Raw genomic sequence first — 22,607 nt, 5'->3', positions numbered from 1 at the left:
AAATTAAAACAAATTTTGATATTTTAATTTCTGTGTAGCCACCACTTAAAATTGTTTACTAAAAATATATATACGTGAAAATTCCAGATATCCTCAACGATAAAAGGTATATTAAAATTAAAAAAAATGTATTGTAGCATCACCCTAAATTTACTACCACTTTTAAAAGTTTTCAAGGACCGCGGGAACCTTCCAAGGAACACTAGAGTTCTTTTTGGTCAGCGAGTTTCTTTGAAAACTGAAATAAACAACTATTCATAAGTTTTTACCATTAAACTTTTAAATATTACAGCTTAATAAGATTATTATACTGCTCTATTTTTGAATTTTTGTTACTTTTCAGATAAAGAGTATTGAAGAAGTCACCACTAATCACAGCTCATTGCCAGCAAACATCATTGTTTGAAAAGATAAGATTACAGAAGATAAAGATTAAACATAGAAATGCATATTTTTGTGACAAAGGATATTTATTTATTGAATTACCAATTGAAATGATCTTCAATCTTCAGTACCTTCAGTTGTCCTTTTCCGTTTCTCGATAATTTATTAAAAAGATAAGGAAAGTAATAAAAGTGTAGTTATTAATAATTTATTTATTTTTTGTGACAAACAATTTCAAAACATTTTATGAACTGATATTGTCCAAAAGGAAACAAAAAGGTTACATGATGAATAGAGATGAAGGTAGGATTATAGTATGATAATATTATTGACGCACGGATGCCACGGGCGACTAATTAATAAAAAAATCCATTAAAAGAAATTAAAATTAATAATTTTTTTCTACCATATTTCTTTCAGTTCTTAAGAGAATGCTATGAATGTTTCATGTGAAAAATGTGTAATCTAAGTACCGGTTTGAGTTTCGTTTGAATTATTAACTAGATTTAATAAATACACATGAAATGATAGTCCCTGTCACTTTTTGCAATTTTTGTCGCCCATGGCATTTCTGTTTTTTGAAATTTTGTTATATTTTGTAAAACTAAAATATTGCTTCCCAAGGTTTCTGCAAGTATTAGGAATTTTGATAAAGTGGTAAAGAAATGAAGACATCTATCTATATTATATAAAACGCTAATACGTTTTAATAGATAGGCTTCGGCGCGCAAGAGCACGTAGTGAGCATCTTATGGCTGATCTATATTATATAAAACGCTAATACGTTCTAATTTATAGGCTTCGGCGCGCAAGAGCACNCAATTTTTGTCGCCCATGGCATTTCTGTTTTTTTAAATTTTGTTATATTTTGTAAAACTAAAATATTGCTTCCCAAGGTTTCCGCAAGTCTTAGGAATTTTGATAAAGTGGTAAAGAAATGAAGATATTTAATTTATTTGTATAACTGTACCTTATTTTATATTAAAGAAAATATATCTATTTGAAAACTTTAATCTAGTTGATAGTTATGCAAAAGATAAAAAATATAAATTTATACAGAAATACAAACTTAAATTTATCACCATTATTAAACATTTTTAATTCCAGTGAAAACCTTGGAACCAATTAATCCTTTGGGTACATTTGATTAATATTTATATGGGTACATTTGATAATAATTATATAATATTAGATTTGATAATATTTATTGATAGTCACAAATGGATGTTTATTGCTAATATATTTTTGTTTTTTCGTTATCTGAAATTAGCCTCCTCCTCGGATTTTAAAGAAAGGGAGGGTAAAAATGAGGGCCGAACTCAAGTACCTAGGGAAGTGTGATACTGCGGTATGCCTTTTTTTTTCTGACTTACTCTGAATTAAAAGAAATGAAGCTGAAATTGATATGATTAATAGTTAGTAATTGTAATGGTTTTATGTATAAAAAAGTATTTTTAACTGCTCCTCGTATAATACAAAATTGCCATTTTAACAGGAACTACATGAAATAAATATTAAATTTATTTCATGAGAGATTGTATTACATTTAATTTTGATGTGTTTGCAATTTTAAGTTTTTACAATTTTTATTTTACTCATGTCTCCATCTTAACCCTTTCGCTCCGACTGTCACAAATACGTGCCAGCATAAAACCGTATCAATCAGGGTAAAAAGATAAAACTGGTAATCAAAGTAATTCTTCAGCAGTTTATTTGTGGGCGGAGTTATAATTGTTTGATTTATTTAATTCACCATTACTTTGTTCAAAATAAAACTATTTAGTTATACTTTGAATTAACATTGATTATATATATGATTAAACTAATACTAACAATTAAAGTAAAAGCAAAGTAAGTCTGTCAAATTAGCAACGATTACTTTTAAGTTACCGTTTTTTATTTAATTACAACTTGATTCTGATTTTGTACGAATGCTTTTCTGAATCACCCGTCCCTAAGGGGTTAATCGTTAGAAAGTAAGAGTGGATATACCAGGTAAGTGAACATTAGAACATAGCTCAAGTCTCAGTGCGCAGCCAAGAATCGGCATTAACTGATACGTCGGATTTTTGAGGCATATAATGGGGGGGGGGATACGTGAAGTGGGAATAGAATTGGGAGGAGAGGGCTTGCCAAGCACCAAATAAAGTGAAGAGTGGGAATAACTCAAAATGTTACTTGCCTACTTAATTCACTAAGCTCTTCATTTAATAGTAAATTATTTGATTAATAGTATGTTTGAGTCATTAGGCTTGATTTTCATGCACTTATAGTAATCGCCTAAACTCCACCAGAAATACTTAATGCATTCGTTAATTATTTTTTAGGAAGTGCCAATTAACGACTCAGATTACAGGCCAGCCAACAACTGCGATTTTTGAAAAAATATTTTATAGAGTGGTAGACATTCAAAAACCAAAGTTTTCTGAATTTTTGGTCTTTTTCCCGACATTTTAATAGCTTCTTCACGAATGAATTGAAATAAACGGGCGTTGCATATGAACTTTTAAATTATTTACATGTAGTGGTGTTGTAAATAAGTTTAAATGAATAAATAATAACAGATTAAAACATAAACATTTATAAAATTTTAACAAAAAGCGCGCAGAGTTGATAATCCTAAGACAGCGGAAGCTAGTAAAGATGTGTAGAGGAGTACCTGTCCAATAAGGCCATCTACAAAATGATGAGAAGGGTAGTGAATGAAGTAGGTGAGTCTGCCTGAAGATGAAAATCTCCTTGTGGCTGGATACCCGTGGGTAACCAACTGAAAAAGGTTGGATAGCAGAATTCTGACTTATCTTCTGAGAAAGTAGAAATTAAAGCAGAATAGATCTGATGATCTCAGCCAGCTCGAGATCGTTGAAAAGTTCCTTTAGTTCCATTAAGGTCGTATCAAGCCTTGTCCTAAGGTGAACGAAGTTTTCTCCTCGGTTGTTTATTTCGGTATTCACTTCCTGTAAAATTGGAGGAATGTGATTGACCGCAGTTACAGCAGAGGGTGGGCTCTCCTGGATCCTTAGTGCAGTTGTAGGAGGATTGGGGGCCGATGCACTCCACTCATTGTGATTAGCCGTTCCAGTTTCGTTGAACATGGCCGAACCGCTGGCATCGAAAACACAGGATTTGACGGCGACCACCCCTGTACCTCTCTACTGTGACTTGCTCTCACTCAATGGTCCTGAGGTTACACAGTTTCCTGTTCTCGCCTTTATTCTCTGGGATGACGAGAAAATGAGAAGATCCATATAAGATGGCTTTTCATGGATCATGCTGATCCTTCACCTGAACTGGACCTTCCTTAAATCGTCAAATCCCTTCCTTCGAAATCCCTTCCGTCAAACCCCCACTTCTTCAGTTTTGAAGTCAGATTTTAAACCCTAAAAAATTACTTTCAGATTTTTTGGGTTCGGGAGCCATCTGCTCGGGATCAGAGTCATCTGAGGCCTCCGCCCGCGTCGGGGTCGAGATAGTCAGAATATTCGCCTAAGTCAAATATGACACTTTTAAAACTTCACCGTATATTTAGGAGAACTAAAGGGAGATTTCCGTATCGTGATCTGTGGCAGAACTATCGCCAAGTCTTGGAAACTTCCGGGCAGTGGCCAGCGAGAAACTGAAAAAAACATCACAGAAAGGGACCAACTTGAAAGGTATAACTCGTAGTCACCCCCGGGCAAACGTCTANCGGCGCGAAAGGGTTAAGGTCGTATCAAGCCTTGTCCTAAGGTGAACGAAGTTTTCTCCTCGGTTGTTTATTTCGGTATTCATTTTCTGTAAAATTGGCGGAATGTGATTGACCGCAGTTACAGCAGAGGGTGGGCTCTCCTGGATCCTCAGTGCAGGTGTAGGAGGAGTGGGGGCCTATGCACTCCACTCATTGTGATTAGCCGTTCCAGTTTCGTTGAACATGGCCGAACCGCTGGCATCGAAAACACTGGATATGACGACGGCGGTCACCCCTGTACCTCTGTACGGTGACTTGCTCTCCCTCAATGGTCGTAAGGTTGTAGAGTTTCGTGTTCTCGTCTTTATTCTACAGGATGACGTGAAAATGAGAAATACACATGAGATGGCTTTTCATGGATAATGCTGATCCTTTTCCTGAACCCTTCCTTTCATCCCTTCAGGAAAGGATCTGAAGGGATTCCTTTGCAGGATAACTCCCACTTCTTCAGTTTTGAAGTCAGATTTTAAACTCTAAAAAATTACTTTCAGATTTTTGGGTTCGGGAGCCATCTGAGGCCTCCGCCCGCGTCGGGGTCGAGATAGTCAGAATATTCGCCTAAATCAAATATGGCACTTTTAAAAATTCACCATATATTTAGGAGAACTAAAGGGAGATTTCCGTATCGTGATCTGTGGCAGAACTATCGCCAAGTCTTGGAAACTTCCGGGCAGTGGCCAGCGAGAAACTGAAAAAAACATCACAGAAAGGGACCAACTTGAAAGGTATAACTCGTAGTCACCCCCGGGCAAACGTCTACATGTATTTTTTTTTTTTAATTTCTAAATTTGCAAGTTTAAAATCTATTTGACACCTTAGTGATTGTAGTTGGCGCGACAGATCACGATACGGAAATATCCTCACAACTAACACATCCTCAAAACTAAATTGAATATGTATGTGTTTCCAAAGGGTATGTAAAACTTATCTAAAATGTATTTTGCAGAAGCACTAAATAATTACTCATGTGTTTATTTAGTGATAAATGTCTTGTAATAATTTTACTTTCTACATATTTATCTTTATAGTTTGATGCGGGATTCGGTTAAGCACACAGCTTTTCTATCTATTTGGAGCACTGAATTTTAGGTTTAATATTCATCAAGTTTTATATTTTAATAATTTCCATTGATATTGGCAATGGATTATTTCAATTAAGTTTAAGGGAAATTGTGATGAAGTAAACTTAAAATTTATAATGACTTAGATGAGTTTTCATTGAATGTTCTCAAAATATCTTGTTTTTAAAATATTAAACTGCAAGTTATGTGCTTAACAGTTTAGTGTCTAATAAATTTTTTACACAATTCAGTGTTATTTACCTTGTTATGCGCAATGCATTAAAGTTAACTAGATGCTGATTACAAAATTAATTAACATTTATCTAAATTTTGATTCTGACAGTATATATTTTTAATTATTCAATTTGTTTTTATTTTTCAGCTGAATTACATTTCAAACAAGAAATTAAAAATGGAGTGGCAGTTCTTCGTCTTGATTCACCTAATACTGAGGTAATAAACTTATCTTTTAAATTGAAAAAGTCTTTTGTTCACATATCATTATAAACCTATATAACAAACTTTAATTTCATCAGTTCTGCTACGTTGTTATCAATTTTATTGATTTTCAGCCTTATTTCTCAATCTACTATGTCTTCATGAAAATTGCTTGTAAATATTTTGATATAATGTTAATATGATTACTCATTTTTTGTTGTTACATATATATAGTTTATAAACTTATATTTATATCATAATTAAACGTATATACTATCTTTTAATGTGATAAAAATCAAATCAAATGTAGTGTAGTTTTTATTGGTGTTTGTTTTATAAGAAAGGTTTAATGGTAAATTTTTGGTTGCTCATCAAATGTGTAATTTAATATAGTTTGTTAAAAAGCTGAGTTACAATGATAGCATTATTTTACTGCATAAATTAGGAGCGCACAGCCTGCGGCCTGCAGGAGCTTTCGAATGCAATTTTAAAAAAATATTAGAAGAATTAAAAAATTGCCGAAAAATTTGAATTTTTGAATAGTCACTTTTTAATGCGCTCAATTTTACGATTCTATTGCAAATTTATGCTGTTTCTTGATTGATTTTTCATTTGTTATTTTATTTTATTTTATAACCGTCGTTGAACAGCCGACCCAATTTCATGGGTTTACGACTACTTACGTTCAACTCCGTAGCCTTGTAATTTTGAACCAATCCAGAAGACAAGGAAACTCCTGGATCAGTACCCCAGAGGTATTGATTTGTTGTGGGAACATGGAGGACTTTGAGACTCGACAGATTTAACGTGCATCAGTCACCATTTACTACACGGGGAGTCTTCGGCCGGCAAGGATCGAACCCACGACCTCTTGGATATGGGCCCAGCGCCCTACCGACCAGGCTATCCCGGCCCTTTTCATTTGTTATTGTTGCGAAATTCCACATGGTTTTAAAAGACCCAATATTTTTAGTATAAAATTATAATACGCGAATTTCGAATTTGAGTAATTTTCGCCGATTTCATCATAAATCCAAGTGAACTTTCAATTGTTTTTTTGGCATTTTCTAATTACCAATTTCCATGTGGTTTTTAAGATTCCGATTTGTTTTTGTGCGATTTGTGAGTTATAAATAACCTATATAATTTATCACCTTTTGATGTTCTTTATTTGTACCGATTTCTTCCTAAGTCGAAACGATTTTTTAAAGGCAGTTATTGCTAAGCATTACCACGTGATTTTAATAAAGCAATATTTTTATTACGATATTATTACAGCATGAGAGTATCAAATCGCATATTTAAATAATCACTTTTTGACACATTTCGCTTTTGCCCATTTCCTCATGAAATGGGCAAAAGCATGGCTCGTGAAATGGACACGAGAGTTTCAAAAATCATCAAATCCAGGTGACGTTTAAATTGTTGTTTGGCATTTATAATCTACTAGTTTCCATGTCATTTATAAATTCCTAATACATTTATTATGACTACTGAGCTGGATTGAGCGATGTAAGATATTTTAAATCATGATACATCATCTATTAGACATCGCGATATAGCGATACATCGGGTTTTAGCATATGTTCAAAAATTGTCTTTCAAAAATCTTTAAATGAACCAAAAATAAATAAAAGGAATAATTTTATTAGAAAAGAAAATGTCTTAAGTAAAAACAAAACCAAGCTTTATTTTAATTTTCAAGCTTTATTAAGGCATCGTTAAACCTTTTATTTATTTATTTAAAATAATAAAGTAGTATTAACTAATGGTCAAATCCTATACTTAATGAATGTAAAAATAAGTGTAAGATTTTTATTTATTTATTATTTTCTTTTTGAAAATGAAATCAACTATGGATTTATTTGTTTAAGATTGATACTGCCTGTCCAACAAATTATGAAACGAACAAGTATTGAAAGAATTTTAAGAGAAGTATAAAAAAAAAGATACTTTAAAGTACTATTGTAATATTGTTAAAATACGTCAAAGCATTGCTTAACTTTCTATTCAATTTCGTAAAAAAATATTTGTTTTAACTAATAGCCAAATTCTTTTATACTTAAAAACGACTGAAGATTTATTGGTTTAAAAATAATCAAATTCTATCAAATTACTATACTTACATGCATTATAATAAACTTACAAAAAAAACTAGCTTTTTGTAACAAAGTTAAATACAAAATACCCCTATTAAATTGTATCGCTTGAAATGAAAAACAATAATAATAAAAAAACAATGAAGAATCTTTTTTTTAATTCATATTTTCTTTTCATTAATAGATTGAGTTGAGAACGAATATTTAAGATAACAGCGATTGCGCGACAATCGCAAAGTAACAGTTGGTCTACTAAAAATAATTGACAAGAATCGTTAAATCCCTCCCGACAGACAAAAGAAAAGAAAGTGACGAAATAATGTACAACAAAACGATCGCTAAGTTGCATACGTCTCACCGAAAATAATTTACAAGAAACGTTAAATCCCGATGAAATAAAGTGCACAGCGATCACAAAATAACGTCAGTCCAGCTGAAAATAATCTTCAAAAAAAGTAAAATCCCAAAGAGAAAAATTGTGCATAAACTATGCATAGCATTCTATTTCAACGCTGATCCTGGCACGAAACCGGGATTTCTGATTCAATTCGCTCTTCGTCATTCAACATCACGAAGTCATCGTCTTCGTAGCTAGGTGCTATCATCTCCGTAATTAGACGAAATCAAAATTGTCATTGTCAGCGCGGTGACAGCGTTACCATAGGCAAGGATCCTCCCATGTTAAAGCGCGAGCATTGTCTTATGTCGACCGCTTAAATCAGATTCCTGATGCATCGCCTAAAACGAAAGTCACTATCGGCAGCTTAAATCAGATTTCTGATGCATCGCCTAAAACGAAAGTCACTATCGGCAGAAATCAGATTTCTGATGCATCGCCTAAAACGAAAATCACTATCGGTGGCTGAAATGTAAATGTTTATTTATCTTTACTTTTTCAACTATAATTAGTCTCAACCTTTTTAAATAATTAATAAATAAATTAATAAATTTTTGTCTTTACTGATAGATACATGATTAGAATTTATTTGTACTTCAGTATTCTTCTTGTAACNAAGGAATAATTTTATTAGAAAAGAAAATGTCTTAAGTAAAAACAAAACCAAGCTTTATTTTAATTTTCAAGCTTTATTAAGGCATCGTTAAACCTTTTATTTATTTATTTAAAATAATAAAGTAGTATTAACTAATGGTCAAATCCTATACTTAATGAATGTAAAAATAAGTGTAAGATTTTTATTTATTTATTATTTTCTTTTTGAAAATGAAATCAACTATGGATTTATTTGTTTAAGATTGATACTGCCTGTCCAACAAATTATGAAACGAACAAGTATTGAAAGAATTTTAAGAGAAGTATAAAAAAAAAGATACTTTAAAGTACTATTGTAATATTGTTAAAATACGTCAAAGCATTGCTTAACTTTCTATTCAATTTCGTAAAAAAATATTTGTTTTAACTAATAACCAAATTTTTTTATACTTAAAAACGACTGAAGATTTATTGGTTTAAAAATAATCAAATTCTATAAAATTACTATACTTTCATGCATTATAATAAACTTACAAAAAAAAACTTACTTTTTGTAACAAAGTTAAATACAATTACCCCTATTAAGTTGTGTCACTTAAAATGAAAAACAATAATAAAAATTAAAAAAACAATGAAGAATCTTTTTTTTATTCATATTTTCTTTTCATTAATAGATTGAGTTGAGAACGAATATTTAAGATAACAACGATTGCGCGACAATCGCAAAGTAACAATTGGTCTACTAAAAATAATTGACAAGAATCGTTAAATCCCGACAGACAAAAGAAAAGAAAGTGACGAAATAATGCACATCAAAACAATCGCTAAGTAGCATATGTCTCATTGAAAATAATTTACAGGAAACGTTAAATCCCGACGAAATAAAGTGCACAGCTATGACGAAATAACGTCAGTCCAGCTGAAAATAATCTTCCAGAAAAGTAAAATCACAAAGAGAAAAATGGTGCATTAACTATGCATAGCATTCTATTTCAACGCTGATCCTGGCACGAAACCGGGAGTTCTGATTCAATTCGCTCTTCGTCATTCAACATCACGAAACTAACATCGTCTTCGTAGCTAGATGCTATCAACATCTCCGTAATTAGACGAAATTAAAATTGTCTTCGTCAGCGCGGTGACAGCGTTAGCATAGGCAAGGATCCTCCCATGTTAAAGCGCGAGCATTGTCTCATTTCGGCAGCTTAAATCAGATTTCTGACGCATCGCCTAAAACGAAAATCGCTATCGGCAGCTTAAATCAGATTTCTGATGCATGGCCTAAAACGAAAGTCACTATCGGCAGCTTAAATCAGATTTCTGATGCATCGCCTAAAACGAAAGTCACTATCGGTAGCTTAAATCAGATTTCAGATGCATCGCTTAAAACGAAAGTCACTATCGGCAGCTTAAATCAGATTTCTGATGCATCGCCTAAAACGAAAATCACTATCGGTGGCTGAAATGTAGATGTTTATTTATCTTTACTTTCCAACTATAATTAGTCTCAACCTTTTTAAATCCTACCATCAATAAATTTTTGTCTTTACTGATAGATACATGATTACAATTAATTTGTACTTCAATATTCTTCTTGTAACTATTTGTGTAATTAGCTATTCTTTTAAATATAAGGAAATGATTTCTTCAAATATATTAGTAAATGTTTATTTACCTTTACTTTTTCCACTATAATTTGTTCTTAAGGTAAATACCCTTACTGAAGCTGTTATGGAAGAATTTCGACAACTATTAAAAAACATATCATCAGATGCCAGTATAACTAGCGCAGTTATAATATCCGGAAAGCCTGGAAATTTTATTGCTGGTGCAAATATTGGGTAAATACATTTGATTAATACTTTTATGATCTTGAATTTTCTCTGTATTAGACATAAATAAATTGACTTAAAATTTTATTTCTATAAAAGTGTTCTTATTCAAAGAAATTGTTTTCGTTTTACTTAATAGAAATACATTTTTAAGATGTCTGTCTTGGGAGGGGTGGGGGGCTAAAATATTTTATTGCCAATATATATATTTTTTTTTACAATTGAGAGAATAATGAAGATTTCAAAATTACTACAGACATCATAGCAGAAAAATTATATGGGGGTAAGTTAGTTATATACTATGTGGAATTCTCGACAATATTATTCGAATCGCGGATTCAAGTACTTACTTTTTAAGGCAACGATTCTATAATTTTTTTTCTGGCAATTATTGCTCTTGATTTCCATGTAGTTTATAAAAACCGATATTATTCATTACAACAATCAAATCTTGAAACGAATCACGCATTTGAGTAACCTCTTTTTGAAGAGTCCAATTCGCGTGATTTCGACGTCGATCTGTCTTGAGGTATTTACTGCTATGTGTGGATTTCGTGATTTTAAATTATTTTATTATTTTCAAAATGCGATAGAGGAAATAATTAGTACGTGCTTCTCCCCAACAAAAAGTGAGAATATCGCCCATAATATTAGAATAAAAAGACATTACATATTTAATGAAAATAATGAATTTTTTTTGGTAAACAGAGCGTATTTATTACTTTAAATTAGTAACATACATAATTATCATTATTGAAAGGACCTTGCAGAAAGATATTAGAGCTAGAGAGTTGTGTTGCAGAGAGCCCGAAAGAATTCTGCCGCGGGGGTTATATATAAGAAAAAACAGTTCATTTGCCCAATTGCTACATGGAAGAAAATGTGCAAAAGAGGTTATGTCATGATTGGATAAAGATAATTAATATACGCTGGAATTTACTTCTGCATAAATCTCTTTTCCCTCAAATCTTTAACCAATGATAAGACCTATTATTGGTAGCAAAATAACATTCAAATATGAGCAAAATAATGTAGATAACAAAATTTAATGAACATTTATTAAAGCTTACCTTTAAATTGATTTCATTACGCAATACAGTAATATTCAGTCCATGAAGATAAAGAATCACTCTAAATGATTTTCAGACAATATAATGCATTTCATCTTCTGAGATCGATTTTAAAAAAAAGATTCACATTAATATGACTATAAAATCAACGTATATTGAAATCGATAGAAATTTATTGGAAATTGCATAAGTTTCCTCTCTTTTATTTTCTGTTTGTGCTATGCAAGTGAATTATACATTTTTTCAATTAGTGTCTTTTATATAAAGAATATTGAAACTGTGAATATTGAATTGCGAAAATAAAGAATATTGAATTAATATATAATAATATGAATTATTATTGAATTAATAAAGATTATTGAATTAATAAAGATTATTGAATTAATATAAAGATTATTGAAATTATATATTGAAATTGTCTAAGAACCTTTACATTGATGAAAACTGATCAGTTTAAGTTGCATTGAAACAATCTAAAAAAGGCAAAGATCAGTTTTGTTTCTTGAGCTATCGTTATTAATATACAATATATCAGAATTTGTCAGAATAGGAATAAAAAAACGCTATGTTTTTTATATATCATAGAACTGGTTCATTTTTGTCTTGGTATTTAGATGTGTTTTCTTTTTTCGTCAGAATGATATCATCCTGTAAAAGTAAAGAGGAAGTTATGCGACTATCCAAAGCTGGTCAAGATCTTTTAGATGAAATGGAAAACAGCTCGAAACCGTTTGTTGCAGCCATATCTGGTACTTGTCTTGGTGGGGGTCTGGAAGTATGTAGAAAGACAGCGGACTTTTTTCTTGAATTTTCTTTTTAAAATTTTAAATAATGTAAGTAAGCAACACATGCTTGGGGACTAAAGACTGGGGGTTATGTATTCGTCTGATCCCAACTGAAAAATATTCGGCACTCCAGAGCAAATGGTCAGGAAAACTGGAATGAGTTCAACAGGCCTTGGCTCTCCATGAACTGTCGTGCCACTGAGTTAAGTTTAGTTTTAAAAGAAAAACTCTGCAGTAATAATATGTGCAAAGAAGGCTTGTATTATTCACCATGTTTTCTGTTTCGTTCTGTTACTCCTTTTATACCCCTCCAAATCAATCTTAAAATATTATACCATTTATTTTAATTCTCTCAAGGCTTTGCATTAGAATTTATATCAATTTTTAGTATGTGTTTTTAATCTATAACTCATTGACTTGCTCTGTGTTACAAATTAATTAACTTAACTGAAAACTCTGCTAGATTTTAAAAAATAAATAAATGATGCATTAAGATTTGCATTTCTGCTAATGATATTGATGCAGTTATCTGTATATTTTTTTCAAGCAGAAAATTAGATTATAAATATTTATAATTAGCTAACTAAACAAGGCTAATAAAACTTTAACTTAATTTAAGATTGTGAAAAATCATTTTACTAATTTTTTTAAGAAATATTTTTATTGTTTTTCAGCACTATTTATTTTAAACTCCTTTTATTTATAGAGATTAGATAAGAAATATTTGTTTAAGCCTTGATTTTAAAATTGATACGATGATGTGATATTGGTTGAGTTATAAATTAAGTGATTGTATAACAATTATTGTTTCAAATCAAAATATTGAGAAGTATTTTAAATTGTAAGTAAAAATATTAATCATAAAATTTTGATTAATTCAAAGTGTTTTATTTATTCCGTGATGTATGATTGCTATTTTTCTCTAAAATGTTTCGTGAATTAAAATAATAGATTCATTCAAGCATTTGTAAATTGCAATTTTCATGTAATGCTGTTTATATATATATNTAGTTATAAAAATATGCTCCCTAGATGATTTATAAACATATATATATATATATATATGTCTTTTTAATGTTAGGATGCAGTATTATTAATGTAATTAATTGTTATATTAAATATTAAAAGTTTAGTAAAAGTAGCAAGAATATCTCCTTTTTTGTAATTAATTATTTTTTTTTTTAAAAATTTTCAGCAAATTTTAAATTAAATCTTTCTAAAAAGTTTAAATAAAACAATCTGAACTATGCACTTGTTAAACTCCAAAATATGCTCTTAATTTTAAATATTTTTTCTCTCCTTTTTTTGAAAAAGTATCATTAGAATCAATTATGATTGAAAACGAGGAAGAATTTCAATCGTAAGTTTTATTTACTGCTCATAAGCTGCAAGTATATATAATTTATAAAATAAGTTTAAAATATAGAGAAAACATGGAAAGAATTACAGATTAATGAAATGAGAAGAAGGAAATTAATAAAGATTAGAAAATTAGAAACACTAATCAAGTAACAAAAAAAAAAGCTAGCCACTATCAGCCCTATATTGGCTGTATGTAGGTCGATATTGGCCCCATAAAGGACCAATATTAAGAAATCTAGACATCTTAATATTGGTCCCTCGGTGCACGTTTATATAGGATCTCAAACATGCCAAGTCTCCTGTTTTTTAACTCTTGTATTTTTCGACTATCTCCTGTTTACTTGTATATTCTCAAATTTCTCCTTATTTGTTGAAGATATTAAAAAAAAGGAGAAAAAAATTGTCAATAAAATATCTGCTTGTGGCAAAAATAATTCTATTATTTCTTACCAGATAGTACTATTGCCAGTACTGCAGCATGTGAGTGTTAATTGTTTAAGTAAAAATATCCTCAGTGGCAAACGACTGACCATGGGTTAGAGTCCCCTTGCCATAAGACTAACTGTGGAAGTTTTTTCGCGGTTTTCTCCACCATAAAACGCAAATGCGGGTTAGTTCCAACAAAAATCCTGCACGAAGACAAATTTCTTCCAATACTTGATCCAGGAGTTCCTTTGTCTTCTGGATATGGTTCAAAATTTCAAGGCTACGGATTTGAACATTAGTAGTCATAAACCCAAAAAATTGGGTTGACTGCTTATTGACGGTTATGAAATAAAATACTTTATATAATACTTTACATAAAATAAAATAAAATATTTTATTTCCCCAATATTGGCAGGTATGTAGGGATCTGTCCAGAGATTTTGTGAAAGGTCCTATTCTTGTAAAATTGTGAAAAAACTACTCATAATTTTGTGATCATAAAATAAGCGTTAAATCGCATTCTTTCAACTAGGGTGCAAATAGGGTCCTGTTACTGGAGAAAATGCTAAAAACCTTTTAAAGAAGTTTTTAAATTGTAAATAGATACAAGATTATGCTCAACAATTGCTGCTACTAAATTAGAGATGCAACATACAAATATTTCGTATTTAGCCTATACTGCTCACAGCAGAATATTAATTTCGGACGAATATTGGAAGCAAAATCACTCACATTTTTAATATTTTAATTGACACATTTTGAATAACACAACTTAGTTATGTATCATTTTTAATGTGTTACGCATTAAGTAAGCTTAAGCAATTCTTAAATTTACAATATTTTATTTAAAAAATTGCCTGAAATTAATTTTTAATTACATAATGTTCTGTTAATTAATTTTATGGATAAATATAAATTGATCAATTATTTATTTACAAAAAAAAAATATCATTTAATAAGAATGTGCACACGATGTTTGTAACAGTAGAATTATTTTCTTAGAATACTACATCTGAAATTTAAACTTAGGGAAACTTTTTTCGTTTTGAACCGTTTTTCTTTGATTTTACGGGAAGGGTTTATTCGATTAACAAAACAATATTGGAGATCACCAAATTTGTGAAGGGTTCGATTAAAGGATAAATTATTTTATGAAGGGTCCGTTTTGATGGAAAGATATTTTGTAAAGGATCAGTCAAAGGACCCAAATTTATTCTAAATTGACCCGGGACCTATATTGAACCCAATTAGGGCCATTGTAAAATTATTGCTAGGGTATATTATTTAGATAAAATAGGTAAATATTTACTATTATATAATTTTGAAGATTTATTTTACTTTGTTGTTCTTCTAGTCACAGCATGTACTCTAGATGTATGATGTTTTAATTCTCGCATAAAGAGAAATCAACAAATTATACGATTTTTGTGTTATTTTTGTATATTCTTACAGGTTGCTTTAGCTACTCATTACAGAATAGCTGTTAATAGCAAGGAAACTGGTTTAAGTTTTCCTGAGGTTCTACTAGGACTTCTTCCTGGTGCTGGTGGTACACAGAGACTGCCTAAATTAGTGAGTGTGTTAGCTAGAAAAATTAAATTATTATTTTGTTAATGTTTTAAAAACTATAACGAGAGTTGTTTTCCTTTATTTTAATGTAAAAATAGCAAATGCGCATTCATCACTTTCTTTTCACATTGTACCCAAATTATTGACATTGTTGCTATTTTTCATTATTAAGGGCAGAAATAATCTTGAATCTGTTCTGAAATTTGTGAAGATTTTGAAATTTGATACTGTTTTAAAAATAGTATTGATCATAAAAATTAAATCCTTTTTTGACTGAAGCATCATTATTTTTTATTTGAAATAGAAGTTTATTATTTTTACGATACATTGTAATCGTAAAAATATGCTAGTCTTCCTAAGCTCCTTATTATTCTTTTAAAAGTTGGCTTTCCTAAAAAAAATTATATGATAATTAGAATATTTTCTTTGAATGAATCACTTTTCAAAATCTATGCCTTACTCATTAGACATGCAATATTTGTATGTTTGTGTTAAAAAAATAACTATTTATTTTTTTCTTGTTTCTATATTCTTAAGAAAAAGAAAAACTTTCGCCTGTAGTTTTTCATTAAATTATTTTACTAAGGAAATGCCCATGTTAATTTGGTTATCAATAGCTATTTTATTGAAATTCTTGATTTCTTAGAAGACTCTTAATTTAACACACACACATTCAAGAGGCGTGACAATTAAAAAACCAGACTAATATTAAAAAAAATATCTTTATTAAAAACCTTCTGCTAGTATCTTTTGGTCCCCTTCAGTCTACTCCTTTTTCCTAACAACATACACCACTGCATAGGAATTTTCCACTGTTCAAAGCAATTGCACAGGTCATTATGCGTCACCTTCTTCATTAAGTCTGCTTTTGTCACTTTCTACATGAAAATATTCTTGTAATGCTTTTCACTTTAAAAATCAGTCACAAGCTTGGATGATGTGAGATCTGGTGAGTATGGTGGATGCTCAAGAACGATAATGAATTTGTCAGCCAAGAACTGTTTCACTGAGAGTGAATTATGCTACAGAAGGCTGTCTTGGTCAAAATCCGCGTATTTTCGCTCCTCAGATCTTGACTCTTCTTCTTCCTCTTTCTCAGGACCTCAAAGTGGTTTACTGTTTGGCCTTGAGGTACCATATCAAGCATGATGATATCTTTAATACCGAAAAAAAAACGATTGGCATAATCTTCAGTTTTTACTTGTTCATTTCAGCTTCTAGTGCAGGGATCGTTGTTTAGTTTCAGGATTGTACTGACAAATTCAAGTTTCTTAATATGCAATGATAAGGACTTTTTCCAAGATGGTAGAGCAAATGCTTTTCCTGGTAAATTTTTGCTCTCATGTCAACTTTTTGGTACCAGTTTTGAGCAAGCTATCATCATCTGCAAATCCTCCGTCAAAATTTTTCTTATTGTCTCTTTATAAATGTTTGTAATAATGATATCATCCAAACACTCAAACTTCAGTCTTCACGTATGATTTCATTATTGTTTTTAATGTTTTCATCTGTTCTTGATGTCACATGCCGACCAGAAGATTCGTAATCTTCAACAATCTCCCGATCTTCCGAAAACTGTTTGTCCAGTTAAAAAATTTGATTAAGTGAAATGCAATTATCTTCAAGCACCTCCTTTAACAATTTAAAACATTAGGTCAAATTTTTTTCCTTGTATCACAAAAAATTTAACATTGATACGCTGCTTGATTTTTTAGCTTATCAAGATCGTGGCATTTCAACATAACGCTTCACTAGCTAGAACTAGTGAAAAGCTATAACTAGATAGAGCTAAACCATGCTAAAGCTAGACAACAAAGCTAGATAGAGGAACTAAGCTAGATAGAGGAACGAAATAATTCGCCTAGGTTTCATTCCCACTTCTCCACACCGAGTCTAGAAGCTTGGACGTGCTCAGGCTGGTTATTTAATTAACGCGCCTTGTATATACATATTGATATCTGATGCCATTAAATCATCTGGAAAATTTCTAGAAAAAAAAATCCTACTTGAATATTGTTGTTTTTTTCATTCTAAAATCAATTCTATATTATGATCCATAAATTTTAAAAGAAAAAATCCTACCTGAAAATTATTTTATTCTAAGTCGATTATGTGTTATGAATTTTAAGTGTGGTTAGCTTAATGACTGTACAAAATATTTTTATAATAACTAAAATGAATTAAAAATATTCATCAGTTCTTTAAGTTCCTAATAGTGTTTATCAAAATTTTTATTGTAGATATCTTTACCTAATGCATTAGACATGATGTTAACAGGCAAAACTGTTCCAGCTGACGAAGCTAAAGAACTTGGTTTAGTTGATCTGCTTGTCGATCCTTTAGGTATGTACCCAAGAAAAATTATTAATTTAAATTTGTCTATTTTATAAAAGTCCTTAAAATTAAAAATGCTTCTGAAACAAAAAATATCCTATCAAAGTAGATTTCTTTTCACACTGTTTATTTAAATATTTAAATTTAAAATATTATTAAATAATGAAGTAAGACACGCGTAGAGTAATCAAATTGAAGAATACAGTTTATTAGGGACTCTCTATTTTTAAATTTATATATATTATAACCGTATGAAATAAAATTAATATTAGATTTAAAAATGGTGGATTGTAAATTATGATAAAAATAACAAAAGTATCTTATATTCAAGTCTGCCGAATATCATTTATTAATGGTATGTATTGCTGGCAGAGTTGGTAAGGTTTAGGGCAGAATGGATTAATCCACAATTTAAACCAGGGTTTTAACCGTCCTATCCAAAATCCGTTTGTTTGAAACTGTCTTTGTCTCTCCAAAATCCTTTTATTAAAATTATGTCACAATTTTAAATAAGTATTTTTCCTTCTCATTTTGGCAGCTATATTAATTGCTTCTTTAATAAATTTTTTTAGGTTAAGAAAAGGAAAATTATTGCACTTTTCTTATTTCTTGTTTACTTATTTTCAATATTATACTAGTGTGATGCTCAATATTGCTTTTTTGTTGCAGTTAGGTAATTTTATGAGATAAAAAATTCAATTTCAACCATTTAAACTTCTAAACTCCGAAAGCTTTAAACTAAGTTGATTTCTATTTTCCCTTGCTCTCCTTTTCCCTTTCTAATGTATACTAGAGAGTACTTTGACTGAAAGACTTTGAATATTTCTCAAAAACTCCTGATTAGTTAAAATATTTGTAATCTTTAGAATCAACATAAAAATAATTTTAAGTGAAGCTAAAAGGCGAAAAAAATTTTTTTTTTTCATATTGCGCTTTAATTTATACTTCTGTAAATAGAATATTAAAATATAGAATACTTAAGAGAAAGGCATCGAATAAAGAGTCATAATAGCATTGCAGTTTAATTGATAAATTAGGCTTTTGGATAATTATAATTTAAAGTTGTAAAACATATTTAAGGAAATTTATTATGTAAAAGCTATTTAACCAGCCTTAGTTTTTGAAGAACATTGAGATGTTGGTATTATACTAAATTTGTATGTAAGGTAAAAATTGTCGCACAGCGCTGGTTGATAAAATTTAAAGAAGGAAACTTAGGCTATGAAAACGTTTAAGTGGAATACCTGCCAGTGTTGTTCCACAACATCCCGGATTCTAAATCATCCTTTGTTGAAAAGAAAGACTCGCATGCATCATTAACCACCAGTCATTTCAGAAGATCGACAACAAAATCTTTATTTAGTCCTTATAGGCATCAGTTAGGCACAAAACAGGAAAAGCACACTGGTGAAGTAAGTACTTCAGTGGTGATTTGGCACGTAAATTCATTTTCTTTTGGCGATCTCGTCAGAAAACCATTTTTGACACCTTGCTCAATAAATCAACTAGTAGATGGAAGATTCCATACTATTAACATAAAAAAAAAACAGACCATTTTGTAGACTCTATGTTCAAAAAAGATGTGCAATGCTGTACTATTAAAAATATTTGATGAGACGACCGATGAGTTTTAATTCCACCATCCTTCCTAGGGGAGAATCATCCTTAATCCTTCCTTAGGGGGAATCTTCCTTATCCTTCCTTAGGGGAGAATCCTCCTTATTCTTCCTTGGGGAAGGTGGAAAAGGCAAGGGCTCCGTTTAACGGACACTTGACGATCAGAAAAATACAAAAATCGAATGCTCCGCAAAAAGCGCAGGCAGCCCCTTAAATAGCAAAATGCTATAAGCAAGTTACAGTTGGAAAAAATTAATAGTTACAGTTAAATAAGCAGCAAAAAGTAAAAGTTAAAGTATTTAATATTTTAGATAGTTACGGTTAAGAAACGTGGGTAGATCTCAAGCACCGACGCACCTGCTATTTTATGAAATGAGGGCAGCAACATTCCAGTCGACTTCCATAAGGGAAGGCGTAAAAAATTCCAAATTAAATCAAGGGACTATGTAAATTTTGAGATCTAAAAATAGTGAGTGATCCAATGTCACAAAATATATGTTTATGTGATATTTCAAAGAAAGTTTGGATAAAAAATTAATTATATGAACGTGATTGTAAGTATAAAATGGTGAGTTGTAATAACGATATGTAGTTTTTTTTATTGTAATTACACTTTTTAGTGTCCTGCATGGGGCTAGAGAAGAATTTTATCTTGGAGGGTCCGGTAATGGTATCTGATTTTCTGTCGGTCGGTCGATTCGGTCTTCTGGACTTGGTCTACCCTTGTTCTGGGCCAAGTGGAATAAGTAACAACAACAGTTATTTCCTTAATTATATTATTCTAAGTTGATAATAAAATCCACAGAAAAATTGTCTTCCTCTCTGTAATCTACATATTTCCACAAAATAATATCATAAGAAGGTATCAAGGCCGGATTAACCTATAGGCACACTAGGCACGTGCCTAGGGCCTACGAAATTCAGGGGCCTACGAAAAACTTGGGAGAAAAAAATTTGTTGACAAAAATAAATTAGCTTTAAAAACAACAAGTGTATTTTGCACAGAATTATGAAGATACAAATAAAAATATAATATTTTTCGGTAATAAATTATTTTGCAGAATCTTATGATCTAATATATTACTTTTTTTGCGATTTTTGGATTCAACGAAATCTTGTATTATGCTGTCGAATTCCAAACTACGCAAAATGTCGTATTCAATAGACATAAGTGCGAGCGATGCCAAACGATCTTGATTCATTGTTGAACGCAAATAATTTTTATCAATTTTATCCTGGAGAAAGATCTTTCTCCTTCTGCATTTGATCCAAGAATCGACAAATATATTCTTAATGCAATATGAACGTTAGGAAAAGTATTCACTAGTTTATCTTTAACATAGTTATCGATCGAACTAATCATAATGGTATTATCGATATCGACTGCAATATCGGCAGTATGTCGGTATTGCAGATAAAGTTCGATTAACAAATTTGTAAATTAAAATCCATATTAATAAAAATGTTAAAAAAAATATGCAAGAAAATTTTAGCATATATTTTGAAAAGAGGGGATGGGGGGAAGGAGGGGAGGACCCAAAAACGGGTATGCCTAGGGCCCACGAAAGGTATAATCCGGCTCTGTGCCTAGGGCCTACGAAAGGTATAATCCGGCTCTGGAAGGTATGATATATAGGTCAAAAAGAAGAATATGGTATATAGTTCAGAGTTGAAAAGTACAATTTTCTGTCTTTGCTATGAACTTCATTTTCATACTTATCTTCAAACTATAAAATGGAGTTATTAATAAAGGTTTTCTATAAATGTCTCTTATTTCAATCTATTTCTTAGCTTCAACAATTGCACACACGTGACTACTTTTTGTGACAGTTTTTTAAATTTTAATTAATTTTAAAAGACTACAAAATCATAAAATTGTTTTCTTGGTTTCTTTTGGTCTTGGTTCAGATTCACCTGAAGAAAGAACTGCTGAATATCTGGAAGAAGTTGCTGTTAATGTTGCACAAGACTTGGCTAGTAAAAAATTAAAAATTGATCGCACCAGACCTTTAATGGAAAGTAAGTTTTTTTTCAGTGCTGAAACAAAATAAGGTTATCCTTGCAGAACTTTTTTTTTTTTTTTAAAGTNTTTTTAAAGTTAAGGCAAAAAATTTAAAAGTTAAATTAGAAATAATTCAATAATTAAAAAATACTTTTATTAAATATTGCTTAGGGACTAATTTATACTTTCAAAGAACAATTCAAAAACTTTAATTTTTGTTTAATAAACTAAAATGATACAAAGAATAATAAAATACAAAATTTTTTTTATTTATTATTGTAAATGTATTGTATTATTTTAAAAATTAATAATTTTATACAGAAAAAAATCGTTAAAGAAAATTTGTTTCAGAATTTATTTAGTTCATTTAAGGAATAGTATTTTCAACACAGTAAATATATTCATAATTTCATTCAGAATAACTCGAATATATAATGCAAATTACATTTGTTTTCATTTGTTAATTTTATACTTTAATGCTATTTCAAGGTGATTATATTTAAAATTTGTGTTTTTCAGCCATCGCTACTGCTTAATTTTTATTTTGTAAGTTTGAAAAAACCAAGTTTTATTTTTTATGTGTGTTTCTGCTTTTTAAACAAAAGTTACCTCCTAATTTTATGTAACATAAGTTTCATTTTCTTCATTTATTATTGAGTTTGTTTATTTAAGGAAGAGATTAATAATTTTATATGTTGTTTTCTTTTTAGGAATAATGAACTACGTCTTTAGTTTTCAATATATTCGGGACAAAATATTTTCAAAAGCTAAGCAACAAGTCATGGAAAAAACCAATGGATTATATCCAGCTCCATTAAGAATTTTAGAAGTAAGTTTACTGAATGTTTTAAGATACTATGGATTGTATGTAATTTCTATGCAATTTTATTTAACTTCTTATATAAATTAT

At 30.3% G+C, this 22,607-nt stretch overlaps 1 protein-coding gene across 1 annotated transcript in view; it reads left to right on the top strand.

The window, feature by feature from the left end:
- LOC107437388 (trifunctional enzyme subunit alpha, mitochondrial) overlaps positions 1-22,607 on the top strand; it is a 41,316-nt gene that overhangs the window by 7,308 nt on the left and 11,401 nt on the right. Inside the window, exons 2-9 of the mRNA XM_016049374.4 lie at positions 344-687; positions 5,555-5,625; positions 10,408-10,541; positions 12,239-12,377; positions 15,628-15,747; positions 17,985-18,087; positions 21,604-21,714; positions 22,408-22,526. Of these exons, the coding sequence (XP_015904860.1) occupies positions 669-687; positions 5,555-5,625; positions 10,408-10,541; positions 12,239-12,377; positions 15,628-15,747; positions 17,985-18,087; positions 21,604-21,714; positions 22,408-22,526 (816 nt within the window). The 5' untranslated portion in view covers positions 344-668. The remainder of the gene's footprint in view (positions 1-343; positions 688-5,554; positions 5,626-10,407; positions 10,542-12,238; positions 12,378-15,627; positions 15,748-17,984; positions 18,088-21,603; positions 21,715-22,407; positions 22,527-22,607) is intronic.

The sequence above is a fragment of the Parasteatoda tepidariorum genome, chromosome 9 (genome assembly GCF_043381705.1).
Source record: "Parasteatoda tepidariorum isolate YZ-2023 chromosome 9, CAS_Ptep_4.0, whole genome shotgun sequence".
Lineage (NCBI taxonomy): Eukaryota > Metazoa > Arthropoda > Arachnida > Araneae > Theridiidae > Parasteatoda > Parasteatoda tepidariorum.
The sequence above is the reverse complement of the archived record's forward strand: the minus strand, read 5'-3'. Positions and strand labels throughout refer to the sequence as shown.